Source organism: Nesoenas mayeri, assembly GCF_963082525.1.
Source record: "Nesoenas mayeri genome assembly, chromosome: 7".
Taxonomy (NCBI): domain Eukaryota; kingdom Metazoa; phylum Chordata; class Aves; order Columbiformes; family Columbidae; genus Nesoenas; species Nesoenas mayeri.
The window spans coordinates 2,894,474-2,915,261 of NC_137551.1; the positions used below are offsets into that span (position 1 = coordinate 2,894,474).

A 20,788-nucleotide genomic window follows, 5' to 3' on the forward strand; every position below is an offset into this window, starting at 1 on the left:
ATGAAAAATGTAAAAGGAAGATGTATGTTCTTTACAGGCAATTAATCCTCCCGGAAAATATTCAAATACAATGCAACACATCACTTTTAAAAATCAAATATAGACTTTATGATACAAAATCAAATTATTATTTGCATAAAAAGCTGGATTTTGGAGTATCAGTTCTCAAGGTTGTTTGTCAAAGTGTCTAGAACAGTATTACAGTATGAAAAGGTAAAAGACCTAGAAATCCAGACGTGTTTATTCCATTCGCCAACATTTGGCTGGGTTTCATTTTGGTTAAATTGTGTGTTGGTCAGTCCCACTTACAGACCACAGAAAGCAGAAACTCTTTCCTGCCTGCAACAGCATCAGTCAGGAAGCTCATTAGACATTTTATTTTGCCCTTGTTATTCCCTCCTGACTGCCAAACACAGATGTGCTGGGATGGCCACGAATTTTGGGAGGGTCTGCAGGCCCTTGGAGCAGGCAGAGCTAATGCCTGCCTATCTGTGCCTGGCCAAGAGGTGTGATCAGAAAGCTGAGTCTGAAATTTTCCTCTGTTGCCTCGCAATAAAGACCTCGCTCATCAGAGTATAAAATGAGACAGTAAATAATTTCACCTAATCAGCAGCATGTAGAAAAGGGGAGACAAAATCCCACAATCACCCAAAGTTGGTCTGTTCATATTGCTGGTAACTGGACAAAGAGAAAAATAATTTCTTTAAGTTTCTGAGATGCTGTAAGTAGTTTCAGTGCATGAGAGAAGACTGGCTTGATTTCCTGTGCACTGCTACATAGTTAACAGAAGAAAATGGTGCTGTAATCACACCACCATGATGCATGTGAGCAATTACAGCTGATCAGCCAACTTCAGTTCTGAAGCTGAATCTTGGGCTCTGCAGCCCACCTGCTGCGTTTAATGTGAGGGTTTTCATTTTCGCTTATCCTGCAGAATGATTTTAAGTGGGGACCTATATTTTTGGGTTTATACTTGAATGAAAGTTTCCTTTGCTGCACAAACTTTTCTTTGCTGATGCCTCTTATGGAAGCATTAGTCAGGGATGTATATATTGAGTCAATCTGGAGCTATAGATACTATTGTGGAAAGATTTTGTTTGTTAGTATTAGTTATTTTTAGCTTTTGTTCACATTTTAGCCTTTTTATTTGCTGAAAGTTCGCGTGCTGGTGTACAAGCCTGGTGAATTATAGCATCTGTATGGATGAATTAAGGCTGTGCACCCATGAGGTGCCTCTGTCAGGAACTGTATCACTTACTTCCTGCCAGGGAAGGTTCCTCTGCTGACACCTGTGAATTTATTTGTACAACTGCAACATACCCTGAAAATCTGCTACTTGGGCAGTGCATGGGTTGGGGATGCTCCTGACCTTCCCAAAAAGGCTGTGCACAGCCCCAGGCCAGCACAGTGGCTCATGGTGATGTCTTCTTGCAGCACTGGCTTAGGCTTAAATTAGAGTGACCACAGTGAGTTGTCACTTTGGTGAGCTCTCAAAACTCGGCTTACAGTGCAAGCCACGAAATAGGAGAGGATGTATTTCAAAGGTATGAGTCTCAGGCCTAAACACAGGGAGGAAAAAAATCACCCTCCTGCCCCACCTTTGGGACTCCCTGCTGCATTGCTAAGGCTTGCTAGGAAATATGCAACTTTGCTAAGGCTTAAAAGTAAATAGATAAATAACTTAAAAAACTTAACCTAAAAAAAAAAAATCACAATTTTGACCATTTACAAAGCATGTCTTAATAAATATCTGTCCCTGCATCTCACTTGTGACTTCAAGCAAGTTTTACAGCTGCCTGAGAAGTAATTTGTTTTGAGCTTTCCTAAACTGAGCGGCTTCTCTTGAGATATATTTTTATTCAAATAGAACCAGCAAAGGGAACACATTTCAGAAATCAGGTCATGTTACAATGTGACCCAAAGGACAGTGATGGCTCAGAGGAATGAGGTGGAGAAATAGGCAGCAGCTGGGAGCTGTGAGAGCTCAGCTCATCCAGCATAAAGGCAGATTACTTTTCTTACAGCCTGTGAAGTGGGGATATGCGGTGTTGGAGGCAGCCAAGGGACTGTAGCATGGATGGATCTAAATCTTTTCCACTGTAACTGAAGTATTGTGACAGTTTTGACGTGCAAACTCAAAATAGGGGAGTCACAGGCATAGTATTAGGAACAGTGAGCAACGTACCCCTTTCAGCATGTAATATAGCATGTGTTTCTTCCATTATTATGTTCAAAGTCATATTGCTTCTGGAAAATGAGGAATATAATTTGTCAGGAAATATTGTAGAGATTGGGGTTTTCTACACAAACAAGCAGGCAAAGCTCCTTGAAGATACTCTGTATACACACAGCAATATTTCCAAGGCTCTGGATAGAATGAGTTTTACACTGATCTCCTGGTAGACTAGACTGGAGATTCAAGAGTTAAGTGCAAGCAACGAAAATATATCTGAGCACACAGCTGCAGCTCTTGTAAAGCTTATGTGGATGCCTGTGTCAGTCCCAAGTGGATTGCTTTGACACATCATGGATATACTTGTTCACATCATTTTTATATGCTGACTTTGCAAAAGAAAAAGTTGCTTTATTTGTACATCACTGTTGTGTTTATAAAATGACCCTTTTAGCTTTCTAGCAAAAATGAGAAACTTGTTAAGCTTGTGGCAGGGAAGAGGAAATGAGAAGAACAGCCCCAGAGCAATGCAAAAACAAGAGCAGGACTCTGCTTTTTTTAAAAATAAACCCACTCATCTGACCATCTGACCACTCCTTTTATGGAGAAAAATGAGGTTTTTCCCATGGCTGCTTTTGTGACTGTTCTAAAATAGTCTTCAGTTTTGTCTTGTAAGTCACTTAGAAATATCTATCAGCAAAATGCAAATCTCTACCAAAATTCATCCCTCCAAAAAAGTGTTGAAACTACTGCCACATTTTTGTCTTTTCTCTTACTATAATTGTGTTAATATTCATCTGGTTATTAAAAAACAAACAAAAAACAGAATCAAATTTTCTAAATATAAATCCATCAACGGAAACCCTAGAGGTTGCTTGGACTGATTATTCAAGAGCTGGCGCTCTCCCCTTCGAGAGGGCTTGAGCCTCTTTCCTGCTGTCCTATGGTGACATCTTCTGGGTCCAACTCAAACTGCACAAAAACTCAAACTGCACAAAAAAAATTCCAGTGAGGTGGAGGGCAGCCCAGCAAGCCTTTGAATTCTGAGCATTCAGAAATTTCTGAACTGGATGGAAAAAAAAAATCCAGTTCTGTTTTCCCACAAGGATTACTACCCTTAGAGATTTCTTAGCTGGCCAAAATGCCACCCAACAAACCAACCACCACCTTGTTCCCAAGAACTGACTCACTTTGCTGTTTTTATTTTGCACCTCTATTAAGCTGTAGCAAAGGAGGGCTCAGAATTAGGGCATGGGGTGCCGGTCACCCCTCAGCTTCCCAGTGCTTTGTGTGAAGGCTACTTCAACTTCCAGAACTGGCTATATCCCCAAATAAAGCCTTTTCAGGCAGAACAGGAATGCCCTGGCTATGTATTTTCATTGTGGACCTGTGTATGGGAGTCTAAGACAATAACCTCGAGCTTCCGTCTGCACAGCCCTTTCAGAAAGAACAGAGGTCTTCTGTTCCCAGTGCCTTCCCAGCCTACCTGAGAGGTGGTCTGGCTGAGAGCTTAATGCCCCCAGCTCACCTGGCATGGTGCTTCCATCTAAGGGTTTTCTTGGCCCTTGCAAAGACGTGCATTATAGCTGAATATTGAACAACTGCCCTTTAGAAGGAGCAAACAGATTTGCCCCAGGACACATTAGCACCCTACCTAGGGAGGTAGCTAGATACCAACTCTGCAGATGACATCAGGACAGCCCCACAGGTTCCCTGAGTTCCCCAACTTCCCCCAAATGCCAAAGTCACTCCAGAAAAATTGCATTTCTCCTCCCTCACCTTGAAAGACACTGGTCTTCCCCTTGTCACACGTGTCCTGAAACAGGCCCCGGCTGTGGTGCCGCCAGTGGGTGCAGAGTAGGAGGTTTTGCAATAGAATTTCAGAGTTTAGGCCTCTTATTTCCACTGTTTTAGTTTACCTGCATCCTTTTGAAAATGGGCCTCTCTGACCCAGACCTCATCTGCGGTAGCCTCATGGATATTGAACTGGAACAATGCAAACACTGAGGTGAGGAGTCCACTGTATATAAGTGAATACACCCAGCACTTTCAGCACCTTCTTATTCAATTACATACACCTATCACAAGGAAAATTGACTTGACAGTATGTAGAAAAGTCAATGATAATTTTAAAAGTGATTCTAAGTGCTGCTGGCTTGAGTACAAGTCTTGTCACACAAAAATGATGTCATGTAACCCAATGCCAAAAGCTGTTTCCTGGAAAAGGGAGCATTAGCACAGATAGTCTGGTATTCAGTTCTGTCACAGGGCACTAATTTTATCCCTTTTCCCCCATATCAAACCAAATAGCTTGGGCTGGAAGAAAGGCTGTTGGTCATCTAGAGACTGTACCACGTGTGTCCTCACGCAGAGAAAAGGAGAGACTGAGCTGTTGCTCTGCACTGACCTGCAGTAAGTACAGGGTGGTGGAAACAGGCAAAAAAGACCCAATCCATTTTGTATCTCCGATCTGGCAATCAGTCAAGTATATACACACACACACACATGAATGACCTCCTCAGTGCAGGCATACGTATAATTCAGAGCTTTCTACAGCATCATAGACAACTGTTTGGTGTCTCATCTCTGTCTCCCCACTATTCCCACTTCGAAACCCTTTTGACAATTTTGCATCCAAGAAGATGCAAAATTTTCTGCACTCTGCAGATAAATGAACCAAGGCTTTGGTTGGTTTCTGAGTGCAGCCAAACCAATAGTTTGTTTGTTGTTGGTGGTGTGTTGTGGCTTTTTGTTGTTGTTTTGGTTTTTTGTTTTGTTTTTGTTAAACAGGTTTACCTTGTTATAGACTTCCCTCTTGTAGCTGGTCTAGGCAAGCCATGTTTGATGCCTCCCCTGTTTCCACAAGGAGATTAGGCTGGGCGTCCGTATGCTCTCTATGGCCCCTGGCACACAAGAAATCATCCAAACTGGAGCTTTCTCCGGGTGACCAGAGCACATCAGACAGGACATCCTCCCCATCCTGTGTGACAGGTTGTCCTTGGTCCAAGGTGAAGGGAGGGACCAAGGACCCTTCCAAGGGTAAGGGTGTGGGGGAAGTCTCACAAGCAACTGTATGTTTGCTGTGTTCATAGGGTAAGCAGTTTATAGTCCTTAAATACTTCCAGAGGGTCTGTGTGGCCAGTCCTTGATGGTTGACTATCCCCAGTTTAGTGGAAAGGACATCCCTCTTAAAAACCACCCTTCTTAAAACTGTGTAATTTGTGTATAGTTTGGGCCTCATTTTTTGTTTTCTCCCACCCTGCAGGAAACAGCTACAGTCAAACTTGACTTTACCCAGAAATGCTGATGCACCAAAGTTGCAGGGTATCAAACCTCTAAGCAATGAATTCCTGCTTCGCTATGCAGAGATAACAAATGGACAGAGGAAGACTGGTTGCTGCAAGTGAAAAAAAAGAAGAAAAGAAGAAATAAAAAAGAGTATGGTGTGAGCCCTCAAAATCTCATCAGCAGGTAAGACAGCCTAAACAGTAATTCAGTCTTAAAAACATGCTGCAAAACTACAGTTCCTCTCCTTACTGTCTGGAAGTGAATGCAGTCACATTTGTGCTGGGGACAGAGTGACGTGGCAGAGTCAGAACCAGACATATTGCCAAAAAAATTCACTGTGTGCTTTGTGAGGGAGGTGGAACAAGCCAGAAAGCACAACTACCCTGAGCAGCTCATTAGTGGATAAAGTTATTAACACACCCAGAGTGGAGGAGTAAAGCAGAAAACACATTGTAAGATGAACAGCGTGCAAATGATAACTCACTGTTCCACAAGCTATCCCATACAGCGCTCAGACTTTTGTACACTTCAATAAAACCAAATTTCCATATGTCAGAGAGCAGAAGGAAAGTGGCAGTGGCTGGAAGAAGAGATGCTGCATATTTTTGTGAAAGTCCAAGAAGCAAGTTCAGTGCTGACAGTGAGTGGCTCTGATCTTTCCCAGTACCACTGGGAGTTCTGGAAGCGCAGACTCAGTGACTTGTTTCCTCTCCCTGACTTCAAAAAAATCCTGCAAAATGCATTTGCAGTTTTCTTATGCCCCGCACTTACTGCTCCAAGACTACATTTTGCAGAAGTTGTGATGAAGCCCCCAGTTGACAAGCTGTGAATTTAGAGCTGTGATAAGTAGAAAAAAAAAGAATCAGTCTTAATGTCCTTACCTTCTGGTGTTCTAATACCAATTGCAACCTCCCAAGAAAAAGTCAGGGCACACTTTGATTTGTTAATGCATCTGATTGAATAAAGAGCTGCACATTTAACTTGCAGACCAGATAAATCACAGTCCTGTGTGTTGCTTTTATAGCATATACCACAAGGGGGACTCTTCTACAACTTTATAGGGCAAAAATAATTTCAAAGAGAAGGGAAAGAATGAATAAGTCGTTTCTGCAGGTGAATGTGCAGAGACCATTTTAGGCTTTAAGTTTTTAAGCCTGTAGGAGCTGTTAATCTGCAAAATTCATTAACAGGTATCAGTTTATGTTCATGTCCACCTGCTGTTGTGGCTCCTTTCGCCTCCTGGTTTTATACTGCAAGTTGCAAATTGCAAATACCCTATTATTTTTTCTTAACAAAGGGAAATTCAAGAGACTTTGTTGATCCATTAGATGGAGAGCACAAATAAAAAACCTGACCACCCATAGAAACCTCTGACTGTATTTCAGGGCTGGAGGAACCTGCTGGGCTGCCAAGGCTGAACACTGCCACGTCTCCCCGGGGCAGATGGTTCAGGAGAAGACAGCCAGTGGTGCAGAAGACAGATGGTGGCACAGGAGGAGCATGCAGAGAAGTCGTGAGACAGGTAGGGGTGCAAGCTGCAGGGGGAATATGCCATGAAGAGTGCCAGGAGGGAGGGCAGACATGTGTGGCCCTGATCAATTTGAGCCATCCAGGGAGTCATGCCTGCCTTAGAGTAACTCATTTTAAACTGCCAGAAGAAGAAAAAAAACACAACTTAAAGTTTCTGCTAACATGCACATATTTAACCATGGTCTACTGTACTTACTCAGCTACCATGAAAGCTTGATATCGCACAGCTGTATACAGCACACATTGTAAGGCTTATCAGCATTTAGAGTTCACTTTAGATGATACACTGAAAAATCAAGATTTAAAAGCCCTGTTCACTTTAACTTGTAGGATATGAATAAACCAGGGTCAATAAACATCACCCCAAATTGTGTGTACAGTGCCTTTCTTAGCTAACATGTGAAAGAAACCTTGATTGTCTAACTGAAACTCTTTTATTGTGGAACTGTGTTTAGTGGGAGGCTGTGGGTTTATGCTGAAAGTCACAGAAGATAGCAACTAAAACGAAACTGAGAATTAACTGACTATTCAAATAAAGTTGTAGGTGACCTTGCAATTACTTTAAAAGCTTCCCCAAAGAAGAGACATTATCATTCTAATTAGAACTTCATTTTAGTGGGAAAAAAACTTGTATTACACAGATGGCATAATTCTCATTATAAGTGACCAAATAATTGTTCTTACTCAACATATTAAATTCCTATTATAGCCTCAAAACATTAACTAAAACCAAAAGTCAAAGGTTTTTAAGTCTGTGCTGGAGGAAAGTGCTTGAAATGTTCTGCTTGTCAAAGTTCAACAGCAATGAGCACATTTGCATTTTGTGGCAGATGTACATATCAGACAATGATGAGTGAGTCTTTAATGTTTTATAAGATCTCAGCTGTGTACAACAGTAGGAAAAGAAGGTAACTTTCGCCATGAGCTAAGAAAACATTTTGATTTCTCTCATTCACCCCTCTGCCACCCACACCACTGTCCCAAGGCCACCAGGACAGCCCCAGCGGTCATGGAAGAGTCGGGTGCATCCTGGCTGGCCATCTGCTTGTGGCCAACTAAATGGGTAATGGCTCAATTCTGGTCGGTCTTCCTCTAGGCGCAGAGAAGCATTAATTTGCTTTGCACTTTTCTCTATCCACCTGTCAATTTTCCTGAAGCTTGTGGAAACAATTAATGAATCTGGAGACTGCTAACCATCCTGAAATAGGTCATTTGGTTCAGAAATTATAGAGAGCAGGAGGGACAGGTGGGTGGACACTGCCATCACATAAGTGGTGTCTCCCTAGGAACTCAAACTGAAAACAAGAGAGTAACAAGAATGTTAGGGAAAAAAAGGTCTCAAATCTTAGGAGAGCTAATTAGTACCTCACAACAGTTGGAAAACTAATTGTTGATGGACTAATTTTGACCAGGCATCTGGGAAGTACCAGTTATATATGCACATTGGTGTAGTGATGCTGCAGTGCGGAGTGTGAGCACTTCCCACCAGACACAGCCATGACTGGAAAACAGGGCGCTCCGCCAAACAGAAAGAGCACAGTGCAATCTGTAAATAAAACAATCACTTAGAAAAGAACTTGAATTCCTTAAAGGGCAGGCAATCAGCAGCAGCCTGAAATACTGGCCAGATTTCAGATGCCTGTGCCATGTCACAAAACCAAAGCTTTTTAATGCAATCTGGCAAGTTTAAGGTCAATGGAAAGTCGATGTGTAATACAGCACAGAAAGAAGGCACACAGAACTGTGCTTCAGAAGTGATGAAACGGGAAGTCAGTAGGAATAATATTCCTTAAACCCAAACTTTGAAGGTTTTTATGAGAGGAAATAAGAAGTTGTTTGGCCACTGAAGGAGAAGCAACAGTAGTGATTACGATAGAAGTGTGTTTTTTCAGTCCATCTTTGGAATGTTAAATTAATGAGAAGCTCTACTGTAATAAATATTTTTGTTTGGTTGGTTTTGAAGATCTTAGCAATGCTACAAGATCAAAACTAGCACTCCTTTCTCTGGATGCAGCTAGAAGGATTCTGGAAACGTTATTAAGCAAGAATGTAAAACTTAAAAACTTCTTTTTTTATTATTTTGAAAAGATAAGCCCTCAACATTTATTATAATGTAGAGTAGGAAAGAGAACTAATCCACTCCATCAGGTTTGCAAATCAATAAATTCACAGGCTAAAACTAGCAATGTTCACACAATAGTCTGTACAAGCAGGGTCATCAGCAGAATGCTTGCTCAGGCTGAACTTTGACAACACCATGGTGTTTAAAAAGGAAAAAATTATCAAACTACATTATAGTGTATGTATTTTTACAAGAACTTCCTTAGCCCACTTAAGCAAAGTCATTGCAGGAACATGAGACTCTTGCTTCTAATCTCCATACCTTTCATTGCCTCAGTTTTTCCCTGCTGTGTTTAGGGATTATATTTTCCTCTTCATTTCAGCCACACAGAGCTGTATTCAACTCTAAATAAGATCTCCCCAACACTACCTACCTGACCTTTTATTTTATTTTTTATATATAAATATAAGCTTTCCTAGCAAGATGGATGAGGATTAAAGACCAGCTAAACTTTCACATTATTTCTAACCAGCTAGGAATGTCCATTCATACTGCACTGTTCAAATAAATGCTACTGTCACCAGCAACAACATGAAATTCCTTTCCACCCAGTGCTGTTTCACTCTATATTATAGAATATATATTTTAAAACCAAAAACAACAAACCCAAAGCCAACAAACCCAAATAAACTAGTAGTTTTGGACAGTCTAATGCCACAATGATGCTAAAGTACTTCAGAGAAACCTCACAGAACTGAATGAGGGAGCAAAAAAGGGGAGGTCGGTGACTTTCAGCAGAGATAAATGCAAGGAAATGCATCTAGGGAAAAATAATCCAAATGCTGCCTGCAAGATGCTGAATTCTGAACCATAAGTACAGCTGCAGGAGGAGCTCCCGGAGTCATCTTGGACATCAAGGCACAGCCCAACACGTATCAGTGACCAAAAATAGTCAAAATAGTTGGGCATCATCAGACAGGTCATGGCAGAGACTGCATTCTTCATCTTTGCATGAAATGAGAAAGAAGCTGGCAAAGGCCAAACACTCCTTCTATGGAAATCCTGCTGCAGAAGTTGTTCGCAAAAAAAGACAGAAGATTGCCTTGGATGGGGAACCTGCCGTGGCAAGACACCCTTCACTGAAAAGGCAGCTTGTTTATCTAATGCACGCTGTAGCCTGGCTCCTTTACCAGCACTAACCAATATTTCTGCATCCTGTTCTGGCATTCAATACAGATGATCTGCATTTAAATCCACCTTTACAGAAACAGCATGGAATCAAGCCCATAAACCAACCTGCTAAAAGAGAAACGTGAAAACAGGAGTGGGACCTACAGTGGGGCATCAGTCTGAGGAGTTACGTATTTACATATAGAAGGAATATGGCCTTAAACCCGAACTCTGCAATACAGAACCAACATGGCTCAAGCTAGCTGTACATGAAAAAGAGTAGCTGTGAATAGCTTTATAATGGCCTTACTATAAAAAAGCACTTCAAGTCTCATGTTACAGTGTTTCTTGTAGTTACTTCAGTGCATTCGTAAGATAAGTCTCCTTTTATAAACCCATCTGGCATTTTGCTGCGTGAATCAAAGGAAGGGTGCAGTAGTTATAAACCTTTTCATTTATTATTAAAGCTTCTAAAATATGTATCAGTAATAAGAGCCAAAGCCACATTCTCATAGGAAAAGGCCTCACAGAAGTCCCCTTTGCTAGGGTTCTGTCCCTGGATGTTCTGTTCTTCTGTGCTTTAATCAGGAGGCTCACTCCCCCATTTTTAAAAAGCAACTAGAAGCCTGCATTTCAGCAGCAACAACAAGCCTTGGAAGAATATTTTTCCTTGTTCGTAAAACATGCCTGTTCTTGGATGACGTGTTCCTGTAACACGCTTGCTATTCAAAGACTCCCTGGATTTAACAACCTGCCCCTAACTGAAAGATCAAACCTAAACTGGCGCGGATGTTTTCTTGTTGACCTCCAATAGCTAATTACTGCATAAGCCAGCCTTTTATTTTCCTGTACATCCATATGTAGATGTGTCATGCAAACAAGGCAGCTGCTCAACAGCTATCAGAGATCTCCTGGACAATGGAACAAAAAAAAAGGAAAAGAAAAAAGAACAGTTATCAAGAGAAAGTGGGCACGATGTTTGGAAGAGAAGACTTGAAGGATGGGAACTGAGGGTGCCAATGTGCTGGTAACCTGTACTCCCTCTGCAAAAGGAATCACCGTGTTCCTGGTGATCTGCAACAAAACCCCGACTGACACTCGGTGGGCAAGTTGTACCTGGGCACTTACCCTAGCTAGATGCTGCAAAAAACTTGGCCCTCAACTACTGCGGTAAACTACCAGCACAAAATCCCAGCCAAATTCCTAAAAAGCAAATCTTGCCCTCAGCTGATTTCCCTTGCAACATGCCAGGTGAATGGATGCTGGGAAGGAAGCACAAGAAATCAAGGTGACACATCCTGCAGTAGCAGCAGATGGGGTGTTTGTTGTACTTGCAGCCTGTTACCTTGGTTTTAAACCTCAGAAGCTTTGCTGTCTTTTCTTTTTATACTTTTTTCCTTTGGCGCCTACATCTTCATTAGTTTGAGGACGTGGAGGTTATCATGGGGGCTGGAAAGCTGTGTCATCAACAGAGCAGCTGCTGAAATCAATGTGACTTTTCTGCTTGCTTTTGTGGAGACTACAGCTGAACACTTTGCCTCCTGCTAACCCAAACTCATTTGGCACAAGAAGCTATTTAGCTGTATTACCTTCGCAGCAGCACAAGCAACGTGCTCCAGCTTCAATGAGAGCCTTGTTTAAACAGGAAGATCTGTTTTGTTGAGCAATCTATATCATAGCTATACATTTATAGACGGAGAAGGACGATGGACAGGTGTCTGCATGCGTGTGTACAGATACACACGTGTAAGTGCACAAAGAGAGCAAACCCTCCCCAAGCAAACAAGGTCATGGCTGTTCTGTACATCCAGAAAACAAGGGACTGTAATTTGTCATCTTGGCAGGATAATTAGCCTGGGCAGCACAATGCCCAGCGTGGCCACACTCTGGCACCCACGCTGGGCTGGGGATCTCTCCACGTACTGTGCAGAGTCCTCTCTCTCCTGTCCTTGCTCACCTTTTTTAGGACTTAACAATTCTCTCCGTAACCAGTGTTTCACCACATTGTGAAGGTCTTTCAAGGTGCCTGCAGGCCCCTTTGTACCTTGACGTCTACTCAGAATTCATTTATTTATGCATATTGCTACTGTAACCATGCAGATTTTTCAATCTGCAAGGCAAAAACATGTATCAGCAAATTAAACTGATGGGATAAACCAATATTTACTATTCTCTCTTGGCTTGATGATGGTATCAAGTTTTGTAGTTTACTGTATTCTTACACTTTGTGTTCCTCATTTAAACAGTGGTGATTAATCAGCTTTTATCATTTTGTTTACTCCCTTTTCCTAGGACTAGCATGCTGTGGTATATTTTTGTAACATTAAGTCAGGGCAGACCCTGCATAATATTTTACGTACTTAAAAATTGCACTTTTTAATTAAAACAGCCTCTTACCACCATTTCTGAGATAACAAGTTAGAATAAAATAGCTCTTTGTGAATGCTGTTAGAGACATGCTGTCTAGGTCTAATTTATAAAATGAATAACTTAAAAATAATAATCTTTCTACCTGTGAAAAATTAATCAGATTAAGTAATGACCTTAATACAATTTCCCTTGGTGACCTTTATCAAGGAAATAAGAAATTCTTTCTTAGATACTAAAAATAATCATGGCAAAGCAGAATTTCTCCAAACTCTCCTGTCAGCCTTCAACACAGGCATTAAGGAGAATCTAAAGCGTTACCTTGGTTGGTAGCTCCTAAACCATAGCAGTGCGAAACACTGTGGTTTTGCCACACTTGCTCACAGAAACAGTGACCCATTGTGAAATTGCAGTGGGCCATGGCTGGGAACCACTAACTACAGCCCATAACTTGCCAGTAGCTTCACAGGAATGGCTCAGTCTGCCCAAAGGGACCAGTTACTCCAGGCAGTACCTCGTAGAGATTGGGCTTGACTCCCATGCAAATAAAACCATCAGCTCCAACCCACACGACCGGTGGCAAATTACTGCAATAACTTGTGCAGGGAGCACTTGGTAAGACACCTCTCCGCAGGGCGCCAAACCCTTGTGAGACCGCTGCCCTCTGACATGGAATCTTGCCTTGTTTATACGCCTTGGAAGATAACAGGTAATTTATGGGCAGCCAGGGATGATGCACACATGTTCTGCAAATTAACTCCCAAGGAGAAGCAATGATGGATTTCACCAATAAGCCATTAACTGTCAGTCTCCGCAGCACTGACATACAACATGGCTTTGCAGCATTATCAATACAAAGGCTTATATTCTCTCCAGACTCTTAAAACCAAACCTTCCTTCAGTACAACACAATGTTTAGTTCTGCACCAAATCTGAAAGGTGCCAATTCCCAGATGCCACAGCCACCTATATGTTTCTATGGCATCCATATGGGGACAGGTGAGCACTCCCTGGAATGCTCCAACTCATTCTGGGTATCGTGGCAGCATCACGGACGGCCGTTGCTTAACATCGTGCGAACAGTTGGTAGGGCTGGCGCTTCTTGTGTTGGGTGGCTCGCGAAAGGAACAATCTAATTTTGTCAGGTATTTGTAAAGAGCAACAGTTGGTGCCAGAAAGACTAAGTGCCCTCCCCTACAAGCATCCTCCAAAAATCTCCCCAAAAAATTGTGATTGCACTTGTGCAGTCACAGGGCTGCCAGGAACAGCCACTTGCAAGGTTTCTCCTCACTGCCGCAATAAGCCCCATACCTGCCCTTACATTCAACTTTGCCAGGTACCAGTCCAGAGTCCTCTGGGAATAGTGAACGAAGTCTTGAGTGGCATGCACTGAAAAAGGCTAATTTTGCCTTTGTTGCCTTAAAAAAGTGATGATGTTTTCTATTCTTCAGGCATTTCAGCAGAGCTCTGAGGGTGAAGAACATTTTTAGCAGTTTGACACAAGGATCTTGTCCTTGCTCTTTCAAGAACCATAAAAGTGCCACTGTACAGACACCACTCCTTCCCCAAACACACTTTGGAATACAGTGCAAAACCGACTTATCAGCTGTTACCCACTCTGAGCAAGCTCAGCCTGTCTGGAGCTGGAGATCCAGTGTGGGCTCCCCATGGCTGCTTCCTCACGCTGGCTGCTTAGAGCTGAAAGGTGGCGATTCCCAGATGCCACAGCCACCTATATGTTTCTATGGCATCCATATGGGGACAGGTGAGCACTCCCTGGAATGCTCCAACTCATTCTGGGTATCGCGGCAGCATCACGGACTGCCGTTGCTTAACATCGTGCGAACAGTTGGTAGGGCTGGCGCTTCTTGTGTTGGATGGCTCGCGAAAGGAACCATCTAATTTTGTCAGGTATTCGTAAAGAGCAACAGTTGGTGCCAGAAAGATTAAGTGCATTCCAGCTGTCTGGACTGGTGCCACCCTGGAAGCTTTGGTTTTGTTATGCTACGAGTGAATTACCTGGTTCTGCTCATGTTGTCGCTACGCTATTCATCCAGCTCTGTGCTACAGCTTTATCATTTTTCAGCTGGGCTTAGTGCTCCAAGTCCATACAGTGAAATTACTGAAACTCTCTTCTTCCAATAATAAAGAAAAAAGGTAATATTCCTCAGAGCTCATCTAATGGGCTTTTGAGAAACAGCTGCCTTCAAAATTCATTTGACAAACTCCACTATTCTTGGGGTTTATCAGACCTTGTGTTTTATCATAATCTTGTAATAAACACGAATCTTTCTCAGACTATAAACAATGAGACAGTCAGCAGTGACTTAAAGTCACTGTTTCTACATACAGCATTTGAAGGGTCAGCAAACAAGTGTGTGCTGAACAGGAGAAAGGTGCTGCCCTTTTTAATTCTGGCTAACTGTGTGTCTTTGTCCAGCCACGAACTTGACGAGAAAACATTCAACTGTATCCCCCCTATTTCCAGCACAATTATAAATCTTACAAGGTAAGAACCATTTATCACCATCCACCAACTTTAAAATATGTGTAATTACAGAATCACAAAGTTTTGAGTTTCAACTGACATTTGCTAGAGGCAAAGAGCCACCGAGATTGTCACACAGAAGCAACCTGGGGATGACTACCCACCACCAGATCCCCAACACTGTGGCTTTCATCCATCAGAGACTCCCTTAGGAGCGTGTGATACTTTCAAAATACACTTACAAGGTTGTGACTGGCCCAAAATACCCAGTTGCCATTATGTGTTTTTTTTCACCATGTAAGCTGAAATTTGTGTCTAAGATTGGTGCTCTTTTCCCACTGCTAAACATTCAGATTTATTTTCAATCTCTCTTCCATTTTGCTGATGGTGCGAGTTTTTCAGTTCTATCACCTGGGTGATGCCGAGGGATCGCTCTGTGACATCACCACCAGCAGAAGGCACTGAGACGGACACACACACCACCCACCACAACTACGCTGTCCTTTCTCCCACACCCACTCAGGCAAATCTGAGGTGCAAGGACTACCTACCATGAATGCACAAATATTTTAAGCTTCCTAAGAGATCCCCAACAGGGCTTTCTTTTCAATCTTGGTCTTTGTAGATATGCTGAAACAAAGGAAAAAATAGTTTGCTTTTCTTCTGCCTTACAGTGGGCATTCCACTGCCCTTGTATAGCCAGAACATCGGCCAGTTGGTCCTTGCTTATTCTGAAAACGTAGCAGATGCCGTGCTAAACCACAAAACTATGGGTGCCTGCTTGGAGGAGTGTACAAATTAAATCAATGTCAGGAGCAATGATTGCCGCCTTAATCGGTCAGCCAGTGAGTCATTCTGCCACCCAGGGGAAAACGCTCGTGCCTTACATCAGCTTTACAAACTGCCGTGGTTAAAGAGCTGTAAATTATATTCCAAGACCCAGATACTTTGTTCTACTTACTGTACCCACTAAAGCCCTGCTAGTACTTCACTTCCCAAAGGAAATGCAGAAGTGTCCTTTTTCCCCTGTATCAGTCTGCAGTCTTACTGCTGCTGAGTCTGGCACCCACTGCCTGCTCACAGGCTGAAATCTGTGTTAATTTGCAGCATGGTATCCCCAGAAAACACAGATTCAAAGTCTGCATTTATTTATAGTATTACAACCCAAGCAAATAAAAAAGAAAAAAACACCTCCCCAAGTTTTCTGTACCTGTGAAGGATTTCATTAAGCCCTCTCTTTGCCAACAGAATTCAAGTCTGAAAGTGACTGCAAGCTCAGCTAAAATCAAGACAGATTTTAGATAAGCCCCACTCATTGCAAAAATGAAATTTCTTCTGCTCTTTGCATGGTGTGAACAGTTCTGAGGGCTTGGGCAGACAAAGGAGACGGTGTTGACAGGTTTGCCTTTGATAAAAGCACACCCAGCGCTGCTCCCCACCAGCATCAGGCCTGGCAGCCCTGCTCAGAGCTACAGCTAAAGCCGCTGATGCTGTGAGTCGCTAGAAAAAGCAGCAATTTTTCTTTTCCCCTCAGAAAATTAAGAGTAGCTGGGAGAAAATATTTCTCTAAAAAGCATATGACCTTATTGAAGTATTTAGTAAGCAACAAACTGACAGATCTTGCAACAGAAATGATGCAGTGAAATAATAACAGTAACTTAAACAGGATTAAAATATAACATTTTACTAGTTATTTCAAAGAATAGAATTTTTTTTTCTTCCATCATTCTTATCTATATGTTCAGACTCCAGCTAAACTCCAAATAGCTAGTTTTTGTTAGATACCAAGTGCAAATATGTCAAAATAGAAGAGTTAGGAGAAAGAAATACCCGGTCTTTTTTTTTTTTTTCCCCTTGCATGATTAGGCTACATTGCATTTCTCATGCCTAAAAACAAGCACCATCTCTCAAAATATTTGGTCAGAAACCTCAGCTTGAAAAGGAGGTATTTGACAGAAATGTCACATTTACATCGGCATAACATGCGAACAGCTTCTGGAGATAAACATTGAGAGGGATCTCGTGGAGTAGAACCTGTGCAAGGGCAAAACACACACAATCACAGTAGCAAAAGTCCATTTACTGTCAGAACAGAGCAGAACCAACAGCCATTGTCACCCAATCTTGTGATGAAACGCCAACTATAGCAACAGGGAAAGAATGATGATGCCAATCATTTCCTTACTCATTGCACACATTTATCTGTTGACTTTTCCTATATTTCGAGAGGTATCCATGTTGTTCTCACAACTAGTTTGATCTTACACTGGAAAAAAAGTTTGCATAATACAACAGGACGCTTTTCTCATGTGAATATGTATGTTCCTGTTTTCTTTCCTGTACCACACTGGACAAAAATACTTTGCTCTATATTGCTAATGTGTTGTAGGTGTTGGAGACTATGAAGAGTGGCTTTCTTCAGCTCCTTACTCAAGGTGTAACATTACACACTCACTACTTTGAGGTACAAATAGCCATTAGAAGCCGGTGCCAAAATTTATGTAGTGTATTTTACAAGAAATGCTTACTTAAAGTTTTGGAAACAATTTTGTGCGTGTGCTCTGACACCCTTTGCCCTTCACAGATCTCTTTATGCATATTAGCCTTGTAAAACGTTCACTTTTTCTCCTCTTCACCACAATCCATTTGTCTTTTCAGCAGGTTTATGTTCAACACTATTGGAGTGGAATGGCGATTGTACCATTTAACCCAACAGCTAGCTGGGCTTGAAAATGTATCCGTCCCCTTCCTATTAATTACTCTTTAATGCCTATTTCTATCTCACAGAGTCGTGTATCATCCTGGTGTATTTCGGAGGAATATAGCCATAGGATGACAATTATTGATGGAGCATAAAAACCGGAGCTAAAGACCGTATAAAGAAGAAAACAGAACTGATGGGGGAAGAGATGAAAAGATGAAAAATTGACTAGAGAAGAAAATTGGAACGAGCTAATTTACAAAAGAAAATGAACAAACCACCGCCAGGTAACTCTGAATAAGATTAATTGCTACACATTTCCTTCCTCTTTGCAATTTTTATCTTATTTAATCTTCTATTTCACTTTTCTGTGTAACTCTCATAAACTCCAATTGCACTCTCACATAAGTTTGCTAGCTGGGTGTTGAGCGAGATCCTCTGTTTGCATAAATGGGTATATCGCTATCGACTTTGGTACTGTTATTCAAATTTAAGCCAGCCGAGGATTTGCTCCATTGACTTTCATGGATTTATTTTTAATTTATTACTCTGAGTTCAGAATCAAGTGCTCAGGATATAAATGTTGAACATAAATAGACAATTTCCAAATCTAAACAGTATAGCCACAAGTACCATACAGAAAAACAAGCTAGGCATGTATAGAACTGCCTGAAAAGTTAACCAAATGTTGCTGTGCATTTATTAGTAGTTTACTGTTTATTAAACAATAAATCAAGATCCAAAAAACCTAATTAATTTAAATGAAGTCTTGTTTAGTGAAATGGGAGCCTGTCAAAATAGTTGTTGGGGAGGACAATTAAGTGGTACAAATGTGAGTGCAAATTTTGTTTTTAAACTTTAAAGCATGTCGTTTGTAGTATACAATGTATGTGCACAATACAAATTTCATACATTTTCCTCAGTGACAATAAAAAGCGCAGTTTATTATAAACTGAAGTAAAAATTAAAAAAAAAAAGAAAAAAAAAAGAAAAAATCACAGTTTTGTCATTGGTATGTGAAGGTTGTTCCAGGGGCCCATCCAGAGCTCCTCTTCATCTGACTGTGTGTGTTCACTGTGCGACTCCAAGGGCTCCTTGACATCCACATTATCAACAACCGATTCCTGCTCTTCTGTGCTTTTCATTTTGGAGCCCCCTGGCTTTGTTACTAGATTTTCAGCCCCTATAGTAGAGGAAGCAAATGAGACACTGCAAGGTCTTGTGTTCATTTTGTCACTAGAGGATGGTCCCTTTGACAAGGTGTTCAGTGGGACATTCTCCTCGTGTGTCACTGCAAGCTTGTCCAGTTTCTTGAATTGTTTCCCCAGCCTCACTGGAGATGTGACTTTTAAATTATTACCAAGGCAAACACGACGGGTTCTGACAACAGAGCCGTTCTGTGCAATGTAGATGTTCCCGTTGATGTTGTTTTGAATACTGGGGTTATTAAGGCGATTCCTCTGGCTGGAATCAGGAGCGCTGTCTTCTCCAGTGGAGCTGGTCTCATACTCCGGGTCAACTATCAACTTGATCCTTTTCTTGCGGGCCCACTGTTTGACAATAAATAGAAAGGCTGTTAAATCTCAGCACTATTTCTTACATTTTCATGCCCTTTTTCTATCTGTTATTTATCTTGTCTCTTATCTAGACACTCATTTCTTATTGACTGTACCCTTCCTCTTAGGTTGTACGCAGATACTTAACTGTTTTGATTACCATTGCGTGCCCCTGTCATATATACCTAATGCTTGAACACACAAACTGGTTAAAAACAGCTGGTTAAAAGCTGGTTAAAAACCAGTTAAAAGCTGGTTAAAACAAGCAAAGCTTGCTATCAGGGTTTGTGCCAGTGCCAATCTAGTGCAATCAAAGGAGGTGCTTTGCTATTAAATGGAAGATGGTGGAGAAATGAGATGTTAGAATTTCTGTGTTTTTTTTTAAAGAGCTAATGCAAACAATTTCCATGTTTCTGTGACTTTGTACTAACAGCTATTACACAAACTCCACTACTTATTGTAGTTTATAATTGATCTTTTTAAAATCAATGCTTCCTTGCAATATACTGAAACAAGCTACTATCATTCTTGAATTAATAAAGGAAACACTGTTATTTCACTAAGGCAGCAGCTGCCATCCCAGTTAACTCCCACTGCAATACATACGCATGCACAAGAAAAGCCAGTTTTGAGAGAGAAAATCATGCAAGGTACAGGCAGATGGTGATTACTCATAAGCTTTTGAGAAGTTACACTTTGTGCAAATTACTTAGATGCCTACTCTTTTGTTCCTGATAAAGACATACAATTTTCTCCACACAGACATATCCAGCTAGATGAAAAGACTGACAAGTTTAAATGGGATTTACGCTAAAACACTGTGTGCAGCTACAAGTTTGTGCTGCGTGGGAATACAAAAAAGCAGGTAAGCGATCATAAATCCAGTTCACATTACAACTGGAATTAAAGACAGTAGCTGAAAAGTTAATATTGCGCTTAGCAGCTCAACACCAATTGTCCTGCCAGAGTAACGCGACAGCAGGCTTAAAAATTCAAACGTTTTTCTCTCCCTCATCTAACAGAGGCTTCCTAGCAGAGCTTTGGTGCAACTGCCAGAATTTGTACTAGCTTTAAGGCACATGCTCACAAGACTAATCCAATACTGGCTCAAAGATTTAATTTTATTTAGGCTTCTTTTGGCTTATCTGGATAAATCTAAGTGGCTGAGAAACAGCTCTGTGGTGCTTGATACAAGGTAAATAGAGCACAGATAGCTCACATGCGTACAAAGCTTGTGTGGGAGCTCCTTAAGGGGCCGCATCATGCACAGGCTGCTGCACGTAAGAGAACACAACGGCCACTCGTGCTGGCAGTAACAGTCCTTCCTACACAACCATTGTCATTTTGAGCGCAACTGCGCTAATGGAAGTGCTACAAGATTTCTCTACTGAATTACATTCAATATTCCAGGTTATTGAATTTTAAAAGGCAGATACCAAAATACAGAACATAG

The 20,788-nt window shown here is 41.5% G+C and overlaps 1 protein-coding gene across 1 annotated transcript in view; it reads right to left on the minus strand.

Moving 5' to 3' along the window:
- Nucleotides 1-18,493: 18,493 nt before the first annotated feature.
- The window catches only part of PCDH15 (protocadherin related 15), a gene marked incomplete at its 5' end in the record, with an annotated part of 280,224 nt that continues 277,929 nt past the window's right edge, over nt 18,494-20,788 (minus strand). The window contains one exon of the mRNA XM_080347717.1: nt 18,494-19,329. Within this exon, the coding sequence (XP_080203843.1) occupies nt 18,775-19,329 (555 nt within the window). The 3' untranslated portion in view covers nt 18,494-18,774. The remainder of the gene's footprint in view (nt 19,330-20,788) is intronic.